Raw genomic sequence first — 14,589 nt, forward strand, 5'->3', positions numbered from 1 at the left:
TCTTACCAACTTCTCCAAAATCTTAAGCTGTTGGAGAAAGGCGTTATTTATCTTTTATACTTTAACAGCATGAGCAACTTTTCATTTGTTATGACACCAAACGATGGATTCCATAAATTCTTGCCAATAACTAGGATCACTAAATAGAAACATAAAACTAAAAGCCGAGACAAAATGAGCACCTAGGAAAATATTGAAGAACCATAAGACTGCATTACCTGAGATGCATGTGCCCATAATAAATCTGGGAGCTGCCCATTAACAGTAACGAAACTTGGCATTTGTTTTGCCTGAGACGTGTTCACACATAGTGCATGCCATTTTCTTATATATAGTATAGATAAATGAATTAAAGTTTCAATTTATTAATTAATTCTGAAATCAGAACTTCGTCAAACACAAAACCAGCATGGCAAAGTTCAGAATGAGAGAGAAACCAGAATATACATGAGCCCCTCATTTACATCTGTGAATTACAACCTGTAAAAACTGCCCGAAAAGAAGGGGTAACATTGAGATCTGTCTCAAGAATCAGTACAAGATTCTGCAAGGGGCTCTCCCAAACATTCTTCTTCTAGGAAGGCTCAGCCAATGCCAGAAGTCCAGAACTACAAGAACAGGATGGCTCAGCAAAAAACCGAGATACATGGCAAAGAATGGAGGCAAAATCAACAAGGATGGCAGTTCACTTATGAAAGCAACCGGGGCTCATCGTCTGCCAGAGGTCGAGACTGATCATGTACGCGAGGTCTAGTCATTTGCACGTCGCGCACGAAATGAGTCCTCGCTTTTGCATAGTGGGCTTCTCTCGCTGCAAAATGACAATTCACACGCCATCATCTTTGTGAAATTACCGGCTTCTTTGGATGCCACCAAAATTAGTTTTTATTTACAAATAAGATCATTTTAATTTGATCTTATTTGCAATTGAGACATTAAGGCCTCTTGGGAAGTCATTAACCGTATCATTTCTACGACTGTTATAACAATTATCTGAAAAATAATCATATTTAACTTCAAAAACATTTTTATAGGTATCCAAAGAGGCCCAAACACTGTACTTGCATGAGTTTGCATGACAGTAAGTTTGTATGAACATTTATATATCACACCAGTAGGGTTCTGAGCTCGAAGAATGTTCTGCCGTCTTTTCCACCAGCACGTTGAACAAATGACGATGAGTATTAGTGCTCCCAATGCTCCCAATGCAATGCCGATCTTAGAACCTGTAGAAAGGTGGGGCCCACAAGAACGTAGTCCGGGTACACCGCAAAGACCTGCATTACCAGTAAAACTATACATACCACAGTAAATGTCTTACTTCGTAGCATAAACTGCTAAATATGAATAATACTGTAAAATATTTGTACTTTCACTTGTAAAGGTAAATACTGGAAAAAAATGGCAGCTCACTTGAAGCTAGCTCTGTGGAGAGGCCTTCCTCCAAGAGTCACCGGTACTCTCCCGGATAGAAAGTTCCCATTAAGATCTCTGCACCATGAATTAATCAGAATAACTGTTTTAGTTGCCAGTCCAGCAGCCAATTTGAGAGTAATCAGATGTTTTACAAATGCTGCTTACAGTCTCCGTAATGATGTTAATTGGCCAAGGCTTTCGGGAATTGAACCATTGAGAAAGTTGTACGAGAGATCTCTGAAAACCAGTAATGTACAATTAATCACTTGGAACTAAGATTGCAACAATAGCTTAAAAAAATGAAAGCAACCAAGTATGAATCAAAATATTAACTCATAATACTGACAAATCCCCAACATATGGGAAATAGCCTCTATAGACCTCTGATTTTATTTACTTGTGCAGATGAGCTAGGCAGCAACATAACCACATGTCTAAATGCACGTATGGTTCAGACAAGTGGAAATTGAATTACTGCAATTCGGAAAAAAAAAATGATATCTGTGATCACAATTCGGAAAAAAATAATATGTGATCTGCATGCGATCTCATCATCCCTCTTGATTTTTCTGTAGGTTTTCAACTCTACATCAAGGGCATTGTAAGTATTCAATGACTTCTCTTCTATTGATCTTGACCCTTCTATCCCCCCCTTTTACTTCTGCATGAGACCTAATCCTGCCAATTGAATCTTTCCACTCTTAAACCTTACCTCGCGAATTTCGGTCTCTGTCGCATTCCACACACAGACATCATTGAATGAATCTGAGGTAATTCAGAATTGCGACAAAACCTTCTACTTGCGATTCTTAAATCCTCAGAAGCGACTCAAAGTAACTTGGTATGGCTCCAACATTTCTTCACCCAGGAGCCCTCCAGGTCAGGATTGACCCCATAGTCTGATAAGGGTTACATGCTAGCTGTGTCGCCTGTGTCTTAGAATGGCATCACCACATTTTCCATGATGCTCTAGTCACTCACTCAGCCACAGCCAAGTCTCCTCCAGTCTATCCCAACTTCTCTGTTTCCTTCTACAAGCCACACCAAGAAAATATACTAAAATTTCAATTGAAAACAAGGGGTTTCAAAATGCTCTGTTGTGGCTCCCACAACCTTCATGTTGGAAAGTTGCCTTACTTCCCAAGCCACGGAGTGGTTTGTGGAAATAGGAAAGTGGCTTGTTTCCCATCCACAGTATTAGTTGCCGATTTGGGCGGGAAGCCAATAAAAGAAAGTGGATTACAGTTTTGGCAAAAACCGAATTGAATTGGGAATCTGTCTCTCTCTCAGACACACACGACTTTACAAGAGAGAAGAAAAGTGACGTTTTCTCTTGGCCAAGAAAAGAGAAGAAAGACTTTGTTGTTATGTGCCTTTTGGAATTGGGAGAAGAAGAACAAGGGTTCTGAGCTTCTTGAATACAAAGTAAACAAGAGAAGAAGGGCGTTGGTTTTGGCTCTCTTGGGAATAGAGAGGAAAGAAGGAATTCTCTTGGGTTGTGGAGAAGGACGACGGCAACTGATTCTCTCTTGTGTGCACAAAAGAGGAAGTCAAGAAGGGGTTTTGTAAAGGGTTGCAAGGGAGGGGTTTGGGATTCGATCAAGTGTTGGATTAATTGAGGAACCTTTTGTAATCTTTGCTTCTTGATTAGTAGAATATTTCTCTTGTATCGCCCATGGACGTAGGTTGTGCCGAACCATGTAAAAATTGTGTGTTCTTTGTGGCTTTCTATTGCGTAGTTATTTTATCTTGCTTTAGATAGAGGGTTTTGATCGGACTTTTGTCCATCAATTGTCTATGCTTCATCTCGCGTGTCTGCAATCAATTCACACATGCCAACAACGACTCCTCTCCATGGGACTCAAATGGCCGGCCCTTTGCCTTTAAAAAGGTCCACAAAACATACCTGAAAAGATATGTCACAGACAAACCAAGTTTCCCATAGGAACTGGAATGTTGCTCACAAAATCACCGTTCAAGCATCAATTTCACTCCATTCAAGTAACTCTGGCTCATCAACCTCTCCTTCCAAGGAAGTCCGTGATCTCAATCCGTGGGTGCGGTCCTTGGCAGCATATTCATGCTCCTTTGGTGATGTGCCGGACTACCTCCGCAATGAATAGCAGATGATACATCAAAAGCAACCCATCCAACAATAATAGTAATAATAATGATATAGATAAAATAATAACAATAAACCTTTTCTATTTGATGAGAATGAAGGAAGAAATTCGCTGACTGAGAACATCCATTGAGAAATAGTGAACATTTAGGGGCCATTTGGATACGCGGATTTTAGAATCTTGGATTTCCTCAATCTTAGATGGGAGACAAGAGAAGAAGGAGGCCGTCCGTTTCGCTTCTCTTAAGAATCTTGGATTTTAAGTAAGAAATCCAGGTTTTAGAAATCTCTCCCCCATCCTGAGATTTCTGAAACCTGGAAACATGGGATGATCTCGTACTCTCTTGCTGATGGAAAGAAGGGCGAGAAATCAGAAAACGACAGCTGGTTTCCTTCTTCTCTCGTCTCCCATCTACGATTTTGCGGAAATCTAAGATTCAAAAATCTGCGTATCCAAACAGCCCCTTAGGGTAAGATCCCAAACACCAACACAATCAATAGAAGGGTCAAAGCATGGTGAATATCCAGGAAAAGACTGCAAAGGAAAAACTTTCTAAGGAGCTAAGGTCTCTTGCGACAGCAAAAAAAGGGGAGGAACAAGCCTATCAGTCTGAATCCTAAACAACTCATAGAATAAGCAAGGTTCGATAAAGAAAAATGGATAAACCTCTGGGAAAGATGGTTTCATAAGCATGCCAGAGGGAGCAAGGTCTCACTTGAGTATGTCTTTGAAGGTTGGATCCACATGGCCAACGGTGTAAGCATGGTGAATAAGGACAAGAGCCAGTAAAATACTGAAAGAAGAAACTTCCCAAGGAGCTAAAACTCTGCTTGACAGCGAAAAAAGTGGTGGAACGACAAAAAATAATGGACCAACCTCTGGGAAAAATAAAAGGATCTTGGTACCAACCAGTTTATGAATCTCATTCTAACCGTCGACAAAAAAGACGCCACCTTGAAAAGCAAGGAATAGAAAGCGGAGTAAGAAGAAATCCTGATACCTCAGAGTCATTATGGCATTTGGAAGAAAGAAGCTCAAGTGACGAGAATCACGGATAGATCATTCATAAGACCAAGAGAGCTACGAATCAGGATTTCATTGAAAATCCGTCTATCCCTAGCACACAGTTATGAATACCATTTCATTTGGTGTTTCATTTTGGTCATTTTGGTCAATGGGATGAGTTGTATGGGTTTTTGTTCGTTTCACTGTCTTGTGTCCTGTTTTGAAAAGGACACTACAACCAGAGAATATTTTTAAAACAGTTAAAAATTAAAATTCTTAAAAAAAATATAAGAAACCATTATATCAGCCAAATTTAACAAAAAAGACACATTAAAACGTTAAATTTATTACAACATATCAAGGAACTAAACAAAATTAATAAAAAAAGAAGAAAAAGAATGCATGCTAACTATAAATATTACAAATAAAATAAAGATCGAATTGTTAAAATCTCTCATAGGTCATATCTTATCTCTCAAACCCAAAAAAAATGGCAATAAAACCAAAAGTGTAATATGTTGATGTGCAAGTGTCTTGTATTCTATTGGTGATTGATCATTAGTTTGGGACTGTACACTTTGTAGCAGCTACACAGGTCCAACTTTATTTTGTCATGTTTCGTCCAGTAAACATGAAACAGAATGAAATGGACCGGTACAGAATAGAATTCCAACCAGAACATTTTGTTCCTCATTTCCATATCGGGAAAACCCTGGTAAGAAAATTTTCATCCTTACCGAACGAAACAGAACGGTATCAATAACCATGATCTCTAGTCAATCGATGGGATGAACAGTAAGCATATCCACAAAGTTTATGTGTTAGTGACATTTTTGTTTTGAGTGATTAGCAACCACAACAGTTATTGCCCATATTACCCAAGGCCTATACCAGCAGACTACCTCTTCCTGACTATGGCAGTGATGCATAACTCGTCAACAAATGCAACCCAATGGTCCTATTAGAAAGGGGAATTTGACACAAGGATGAGAGTCATTCATGCCAACCTCACATATCTCCATAAACTAGTTTAGTATCTAGGGAAGCAATCAAGGAACTACAAAATCAGCAAGCCAGTCACAAATAAAAGCTCTCAAGACAACTTATCCCCATATGCTCTCGGTCTTAAAAAGAAAATCCAAAGATGGATGACCTCCTCACCAACATGGCCATTTCAAGAAATGGGCCTATGCATTCTTAGACTATGGATTGAATGTATCATTCATGGCTAATTAGGGAGATTCTAGGGATATATGCAAGATCAAGAATAGATCGAGTGGATGATTAGGATTGAATGAATCTGTATGTGACGATTTGCCTGATCGCTGAGAACACAATTTGATAGCGGTCTTTATCAGCTAGTAAGGCATCTCGTAGCAAAAAAAAATGCCATTAATCAGATTAGATCTGGGTCTTGAGCTATGGATCTACCTTAACTAAGCAAGTTCATCAGGAGCCTAAGCGTGATTAAGTCATATAAGGCTTGTTATGTGTTTTTTGCATGTCTTCCCATTTTATCCTTTCTTTATGGAAAGATCCTGACCACTCATTGAGTTCCATCATGCCTCGAGAGTTACAAAAGATAAATTTGGCCCCGGGGAAAAACAGTGCGTCCCCACATGGGCAGATCCGCAGATGCACAAGTAATAACCCCCCTGCTCGAGCTCCATCTCAAGAATCTATAGAGGAGTTTACCTCCAGATATGGTGTTGGGTTTGGCCTGAGAGCAAATTCTTCCTCCACTTTCTTGAATTGGATCGAGTCAGAGAGATCAATCACCTTGCTATGAGACAAAAGATGGTTTTTCTTATACCATTAACCCCTAATCAAATCATGAGGTGATTTATATGCACTCCCCTGTATTAAGATTTGGAGATCTGGACCTTTTGATCAATCAGAAGTAGAATAATTGACCATATGCATCACCAACCAAATATAATTCAACTAAATGAAGCCCGTGAAAGTAATTCAATCTCAGTGGAACTTTCACAGAACCCAAACTGGCCATGAACCGCGAAGACCCAACCCCATTCAAAGAGTCACTCTCAAAGACACCTTCAGAAGTGGTAAACATCGCTTGTCAACAATTTCATTGCTGAGAAACAAGTAATCAGAGGGACAAAAAAACAACAACAGAACTTCCACAAAAAAAATTCCAAATAAAATGGTGATTGAGGTAACGTAACATTCAAAACATTCTCCAAATACATGTACTTCACCCACTAATAGGCTTGAAACAAACCCAAATGCTAGCTCTAAAAAAATAGAAAACCGGTATTAATTGCTAACAGATCTTGGCATCTAGCATTATATATGCCACAAATAAAAGATTGTATCAAGCTAAAGATGAGAAATCACCTAGGGTAATTGGAATTACTTTTAGTAGCATAATAATAGAGATAAATGCTACAAGAAAAATTATTAACAGAACTTTAGTGTGACAAGTAGAATTCACATTAGATGGGATGTTGGGATCTAGGTTTCCATTACTAGCAACTAATATGCATAGGATTAAGTTCTTATTCACAGTATTTTGATATATGTAGCAAAATAATTTTGGTAAGTAGTCATTATTCAATTTATTCTACCAAATAAACTTGCCATGTAATAAATGAGATGAAAATAATAGAAGGAATTATAGTGAGTGATAGCAATCTTATAAGATGTCAAGTGAATTATTAAATAAATTATGAATGAAACAGTCATGCATACAATTTCAAAAACAAGGGAGGCCGATTTACATATGAAAAAACAAAATGATTGTAATTTAAAGTAGGTGGAAATAAACACCGTACTTACAATGTTTCCAACCCAGAAATTGTTCCAAGTGAGAATGGAATGGCCCCGTAAATGCTGTTTCCACTCAAATTTCTACACAAAACACAAGCAAAATGGCAACATTGAGCTATGAAGGTACATATTATATAGAGATGAATTATTCAGGTAGGATTACCCAATATATAACAAGAATTATATCAAGGTCAAAAGGTACTGTGATATGTAATGATGCCATTATGTCATTATGCATAACAAACTGAAACTACTGATGTACCACATAATCTTACAAAACTTTACGAGAAATAAAAAAGTGCATTCTTATTCAAGGCCTCAGTAGAGAAGTCAAAGGGGAACCATTAAAAAAAAGAGAGAAGTCAAAAGGGAATGTTCAGACAAACATACATGTTCTGCAAATGACGCAACCTGGATATGTCATCTGGCAAGAAACCCTTCAGACCTTGATTATCTAGACCTCTGCACGGTGGTGAAATTATAGTTACTCAAATTTACAAACATGAAAAATGATATAAATATTACGGATTTGCCATTAAGTAAACCTTTGAGGGTGCAATATAAAGGGCAAGATAAAACATTCACAAAATGGCTGGCAACAAGAAACCAGAAAATTATCATCATTGTATATTGGAGTTAATAATGATGGAGAATCTAACACGTTATATAACACATCAATTAGTAAGCTAATGTACTAAACGTTGTTCACAATTAAAATATAGAGGTTTTCTAGAAATTCCCACTTCGGGCTTAGAAAAATAAGCCCTTAGGCCAATATTTTCCCATAAGCAGCAATGCTTCAGCCAAGGTTTTAAATTTTGGTTTCGGTTTCAGACGTCACAGAAATGGAAATGTTTCGGTTACGCTGGAAATCCAATAAAATAAAGGAAACGTATGAAAACATACGCTGATGATAGAATTTAAAGATGAAACTTTAGGAAAGGCTAGAATAGGCACAAATACGCACTTAGAAATCATTATAAAAGCAAGACAACAATCCATAATGGTTTAAAAACGCCAAACACCTAATGACATGCACTGTCGTACACTCGCACGTGTCAAACAATTTAGTACTTGCCAAATTTCACTTGTAATTCATAAAAATATTTATAAATAATGCATGCACCACATTTTGCATTCACTTCGTACAAATATAATTATATAATACATACTAATATAGTATACGACTATTACACTTACGATTTTGGTTTATGCATTTCGGTTTCGGTTTCGGTTTCGGTTTCGGTGGGGATGAAAACGGAAACATTTCGGTCATTTCGTGTCGGTTTCGGTGGAAATTTAAAACCATGGCCCCAGCAGAAAATTAGGAAAAAGGGTTCTCTATTTAAGATAATAAATAAATAGACAACTTCTTTCCAAACCTGCCATAAACAGCCTAAATTGCATGCATGGGAATAATAGAAAGAACAAAGAGCAAGTGTAAGAAGATGCAAGTAGGAAAAGAAGAGGACGATGCCATGTTGAAAAGGTGTGCATATCACGTGGGATATAGAATTTCAAAATTCAGTTGGTGTGGTACCTATCAACTAGCTGTGGAAACATCAATTGCTTGGTTGGCCTCTCAACAGTACAATCACGGCTTGAAATGGTTCAGCAGAGGGAAGAGCGAAGTAAATTCAAATGCTATCCCATTAGCCACAGAACAGGAAGGAACATCTTGGAGGAGTATGTGGAGTCAAACCAAATACTATAGTAGTAAATTTGGTGGAAGGATACAGGTCCCAAGAAAGGGCATTTTATAGTCAAGGTTTTACTTCACCACAGTACCATAATAGGCAGGGTTTAAGGGACTTGTGCATGCTGTGGTTGAAATGGGTCTTTTGGGAAAGAGTGAGGCGCTTGAAGGTTATGACTTATGAGTTCTAAGGATAATGTTAATGGGTTTTGGTTGTCAGTTTGAAGGATAAAGTTACTGGGTTTTGAAGAGAGGTGACTTTAGTCATTGAATTCTACTTTGTGGTGTCTATATCTCCAACTTGGTGTATTAAGAAAAATAAATAAAAGCTCATTTATATTATTTGGTCATTGATATGATTGCATGGCAAATCCAACTGGCTAAGGCTAAAGATGACAGGAATTAAATAATTAACTCAACTCAACTAAGCCTATGTCCCAAAGTAGTCGGGGTCGGCAGAAATTAAATAATCAATGATTCAAAATCCATGGTTCATGCTGGTAGTTGGCGAAAATGATTCTAATATGCAAAATTCATCATGAAATGCCCAAGAGAATCAAAGTGGGAGATCTGATAACTCTTAAGAAAAGTAAAACAAGCATCTGTGTGTGTGTGTGTGTGCTCAGGACCAAATGGTTGAGGAAGAAGCCTATCAGTGCAGGAGGGAAGAGCATTTCCTTTTGACTAAGGTTATCTAACTCTACCCACAAGCCAGAAGAGAAGTCAAAGAGAAGAGACGCCAAAGAAACTCCACACAATGGATATCGAATCAAATGCTACATACGTGGATCTCTATTTATAGTGACCAACCGCTTTGAACCATAAGAAAACTCGTTTCATTTACACACTTGTAAGTTTAACTACATTGTTTAAGTAGTTACTCTTATCAGTAACTTATTTGGATTATTGACGTTGTTTGTTTAATTTGTAAACGAACACGGGAAACATGTGATGCGAATAAGTTTAAAGAGGACTTGTATATAAAACTTTCTTATAAGCACATGAGAAACACATGGAGATCCATTTTCAAAATCATAGAGGCATCCTTTGGTTTTCAAGCATGCAAGCATTTTTTTATTATTTTCAGATTAATAATTTCTCTGTTTCACTGAATTTCAACAAATCAATAAATTTAACTGGTTCCACCACGTATATTAATGAAACTAACTCCTTGCTAGGTGAGTTGTTGAATAAAACTAACTTTTTATGATTACAAAGTGTTCTTTCCAACACAATGCTTCACAAGTCATAAGTGGTGTTCATTAGAATATAAACTCGACAGGATTGGACTCCAGTTATGTGGGGCCATCTTTTCTAAAATAAAAAACAGTAAACAACACAATTGAGAATGGCAATATCATTTAAGAATGTCAAGTATCCACCAAGCTACATGATTAATTTTATCAAATTCTTATTTTGATATTAAGAGGCTAACATGTTGTAAAGTAATCAGTACAAAATTGCACCAGTAAAAAGAATAGGATGGTTACACTAACAGTACATGCATAAACATAAAATGATAAAATGATATAGAAGCATCTAGAATATGTTTATGCCATATCAGAAGCAAAATTATAAAAATACATTTCCATGAGGTAGTAAATAGAGGATTAAGCGAGTACAGTCCATCGATGACCCATTTTCCGCTATTTCTGCTAAATTGGCAGTCAACTCCACTCCAAGGATGTTGCTGAGGGACACATGGATCACCGTTCCATCCAAAACGAACAGGAAGCCCCAAGGAATTCTTCAAAGTTTGCAAAGCCCTAACTAAAATGGACAACAAACAGATAGGTTAACAACCGTTCATAAACATTTTAACTGAAAGGCCAAGTACCTCATATCATAAACCAAAATTAAAAAGATACAGCAAGAAGAAACACAAAAGATATAGCCACCATTTTAGATATTTCCTTTTTGTAAGGACTTTGTCAGGTATGATTGATGAATCCAATTCAGGGCCTACTTCTGATGAAGGTAATGAGGGACCATCATCTAAGAAAGCCCTTTTTTTTTGTGCTTTTTATCTGAAGGTTTTAGACTGAGCAAGACTAAGACATAGTATATGAAGTGCAACTTTAGTAATGTAAGGAGGTGGGGCGAGGATGTAGTAAATATGACTGGACAGGAGGTACCTAAGAGAGATATCTTTCGCTATCTTGGTTCAATCCAACATAAGGAAGGAGAGATTGAAGAGGATGTTAACCATAGAATAAGAGCAGGTTGGTTGAAGTGGAGGCATGCTTCATGAGTTCTGTGCGATCGTAAAATACCTACCAAGTTGAAGGGAAAGTTTTATAAGACAGCTGTGAGACCAGCCATGTTGTACGGCTCAGACTGTTAGGCCACCAAGAAGCAGCATGTGCATAAGATGAGTGTCGCAGAGATGCGAATGCTTAGAGGGATGTGCCGCCACATAAGGTTAGATCGAATTAAAAATGACGGCATCCGTAAAAAGGTGGGGGTGGCACCAATTGAGGAGAAGATGAGAGAGCACCGTTTAGGATGATTTGGGCACATCCAACGTAGGCCTTTGGATGCTCCAGTGAGAAGAAGTAACTCGTGCCAAGTTGATGGAGTAAAAAGGGGTAGGGGCAGACCAAAAACAACTTGGGTAGAAACAGTGAGGAAAGACTTGAGGGCTAGGAACATAACAGAGAACATAACCTTGGATAGGATAGAATGGAAGAAAATGATACATGTAGACGAACCCAACTAGTGTCAGGATTAGACTTGGTCAATTTGAGCCGGGTAGATCCTTTCACCTTCTTCATGAAAATTTTCTAAAGGATTCATTAGCCGACCCCAACTAGTTTGGGGCAAAGGCTTAGTTGAGTTGAGTTGAGTTGTGTTGGTCAACACATTCTAATGGTAATTTATTCATCCTTTATCGATTTTTTTTATTATCTAGACTTTTTTAGTTGTGGAAGCGTGCTTTTATCATATTCAAACTATAAATTTGTATATCTGAGTTTATTCATTCTTAGTTGACTGAAAACTTGGTTCATTCTGACTCAAATCTGGATTCAGAATCACAACCTCAATTTAGAGATAAATATATTTTAGACAATAATGAACAGCTAACCAACAGGACACCACAAAGTTCCATCCAATCTATAACTTTATTAAATTGCACATGGAAAACATAACTCCACATTTTTTTGAATGGTTACATATCTCCACATTGAAAGATGCAAAGCCACAGTATAAGATTATTATAAGTCAAAGCAAGATTGGCAGTTCAGCATAAGCAGTTTAAGTATTTTACGTTACAAATAAGAACATAATCATATCTTACGGTAAGGCGATTAGAGTGAATGCTAAAACAAGACAGTTACCATATAAAGTGAAGTATACCTTCTTCTGGTGAAGTTATGGACTCCGTGACAATGACCTCAAAGACCTCAATGGCATTAACGATGGCGCGACTTCCTTTCATAGGCTTCATGGTTACTGTTAGAGTTCTCCCACTCACAACGACAGTCTTGTTTAGCACAAGAGCTGAATAACGATCCCCAGTGTTATGGATAATGTCAACATTTTTGAATGCAATATCACCATTTATTAGTATATCAAACACCCTTTGCCCTACACTGGTAATTCCAGATTCAATCTCTGCAAAGTGCAGCCAGATTGAGTAGTTTTTGTTGGGGTCCACCTCCATACTAAATGATAAATCCGGCTGACTATCAGTACTAAAAATTGCTGACTGGTAAAGCTTTTCTGGATAAAAGTTAGGTGGAATTGAAACCCGCTTGATGGTGTTTTCAACGGATTTATGCTTATCATAACCTTGGCCCAACGTTTGAATTCCAGACCAGAATCTATCCCCACCCCAGTGATTGCCACTGTAGTCTTCATCGAATGCTGGTTTCCCAGAACCACAAGTCAATCTTTTAGCTGTTCTAAGGATTGTTCCTTTACCCCATTGGGGACCAGACTTGTATGCATTCTCATCAACTTGAAGAATTTCAATCGAAAGAATGGATGGGTCCCCATGACCAGTGCTATGGAAACAAACCAAGACAGAATGATCCGTGACAAATACCAAGGCTTCAGCAAATGGTAACTCATCACTACTGGTCCAGCCCGATTTTAAGGAATAAACTTGAGTTCCTTCAACAGAAATATCAAATAGAGGCTCATTTTCAAGATTGGATCCTTCGACTAAAGCAAAGAAGACTCTCACCCAATAATGCCCACTGGGTACACGATTAATGGTATAACAATTCTCTGGGCCATCAGAGAGAGGAAAAAACCTAAGTGTTTTAAGCGGAGGAACGATGCGATTTGTGAGTGAAGCATTTCCAGGCCTCCCTCCTGTGTAAGCGAAATCCTTGAACCAGAGAGTATTGGTGGGGTCGGTTCGGACATCCTCGCGAGCTCCACAGCTTATCCGAAGGGCAAATGGTTCTGCAGAAAAGGCAAAATCATTCAAATCACCTTCAAACCAGGAAGGTGAGTTCAACTCATGAAAAACAGTAAACCCATTCCTCCAAACTATGGAATAATCATTCTCTTCTATGCTTCTTCAAATGCTCTTGTGGAATTAGGGCTCAGCATTTTGTAGATAGAGGGAAGCTAAAATCAAAGCATGATGAAAAAAGGAGAGCATACATGAATCCAAAAACAAGGAAAAATCAATAGTTTTTGGTGAGCTTAGATGTACATCAAATTTAAAACTTAGTTGCCATATGGGCCTTGCCAGGTAGCAATTTACACATGAAACTACAATCTAAGAAAGACCCAATTTTGCAATTTGGGTATACATCCAAACCAACCCACATACTACCAAAATCACAGTCAAGTAATATTCAGACCAAAGAGGAAACCAAGCAGGAGAATGAGAAGAGAATGCAAATGGAAAGAGGGTTTACGTGTTCTTCATTCAAATTGTCACAACTGAAATTGCATTAGAGAAACATTCTATGAAGAGAAAGAGGGTTTGAGTGTATTGCTCACCTTTCTTTTGAGCAACAGCGGCAGAGTGGAGAACTTGGAGGAATAGAGGTAAGAGGAAGACAGAGTGTTTGAACATTGCTCTGCTTTTTCTCTTCCCGAAGAAACCTCTCACTGTTAAGATTTGAGAGCAAGTGGAGAAGTAGAGGCCAGTGAGTATGACTTTTCTAGTGTTGAAGGAGTGTCTGTAGTAAACAGGGGCCTAGCTGACGGAAGAGGTTTTAGTAATTTAGCAGGTGAGTGGGTGGCATTTTGCTTCGCTGTCCAGTACTCCAAAGGAGGATAACAAAGTTGGGGATAGAAATGGAAACAACCCCAAATAAGCTTTCAACGGTTAGGATTTGTTTGACTGGGGGTAATTTTCACACGATGACCAATGGTGAGATCCAACCGTCTAGATCGTTGGTCCACTGTCTACATGTCTTGTATTTTTCAAAGAAGTACTGTAAGGCCCGCAGCATAGGAAGATCCAAATCGTCCATTTGATGGCCCACAACCAAACAGGTTTGTCCCCAAAAAAATCATTTCCCTAAGATGATCCTAGCCCTCTAGTCTAGAGAAGAACTGCATATTATTATTATGGAAACCTCTTAGATCAAA

General features: G+C 38.1%; 1 protein-coding gene across 2 annotated transcripts; it reads right to left on the reverse strand.

Annotated features, from left to right (window-relative positions):
• Positions 1-343: 343 nt before the first annotated feature.
• On the reverse strand, positions 344-14,196 carry LOC143892617 (receptor-like protein 4). 2 transcript variants are annotated; one of them, XM_077397351.1, is made up of 10 exons: positions 13,993-14,193; positions 12,388-13,443; positions 10,653-10,800; positions 7,725-7,796; positions 7,344-7,415; positions 1,582-1,653; positions 1,414-1,491; positions 1,113-1,294; positions 653-811; positions 344-612 (listed from the first exon to the last, which is right to left on the reverse strand). In XM_077397351.1, exons 1-9 carry the CDS (start codon positions 14,066-14,068, stop codon positions 690-692), a joined length of 1,878 nt encoding a protein of 625 aa, XP_077253466.1. In that variant the 5' UTR covers positions 14,069-14,193; the 3' UTR covers positions 344-612; positions 653-689. The 2 variants fall into 2 exon arrangements, with proteins under 2 accessions (XP_077253466.1, XP_077253467.1); XM_077397352.1 differs by lacking the exon at positions 7,725-7,796 and having other exon boundaries at positions 13,993-14,196.
• Positions 14,197-14,589: the final 393 nt, after the last annotated feature.

The sequence above is a fragment of the Tasmannia lanceolata genome, unplaced genomic scaffold (genome assembly GCF_043159265.1).
Source record: "Tasmannia lanceolata isolate RefF3 unplaced genomic scaffold, GAP_Taslan_0.1 ptg000015l, whole genome shotgun sequence".
NCBI lineage: Eukaryota > Viridiplantae > Streptophyta > Magnoliopsida > Canellales > Winteraceae > Tasmannia > Tasmannia lanceolata.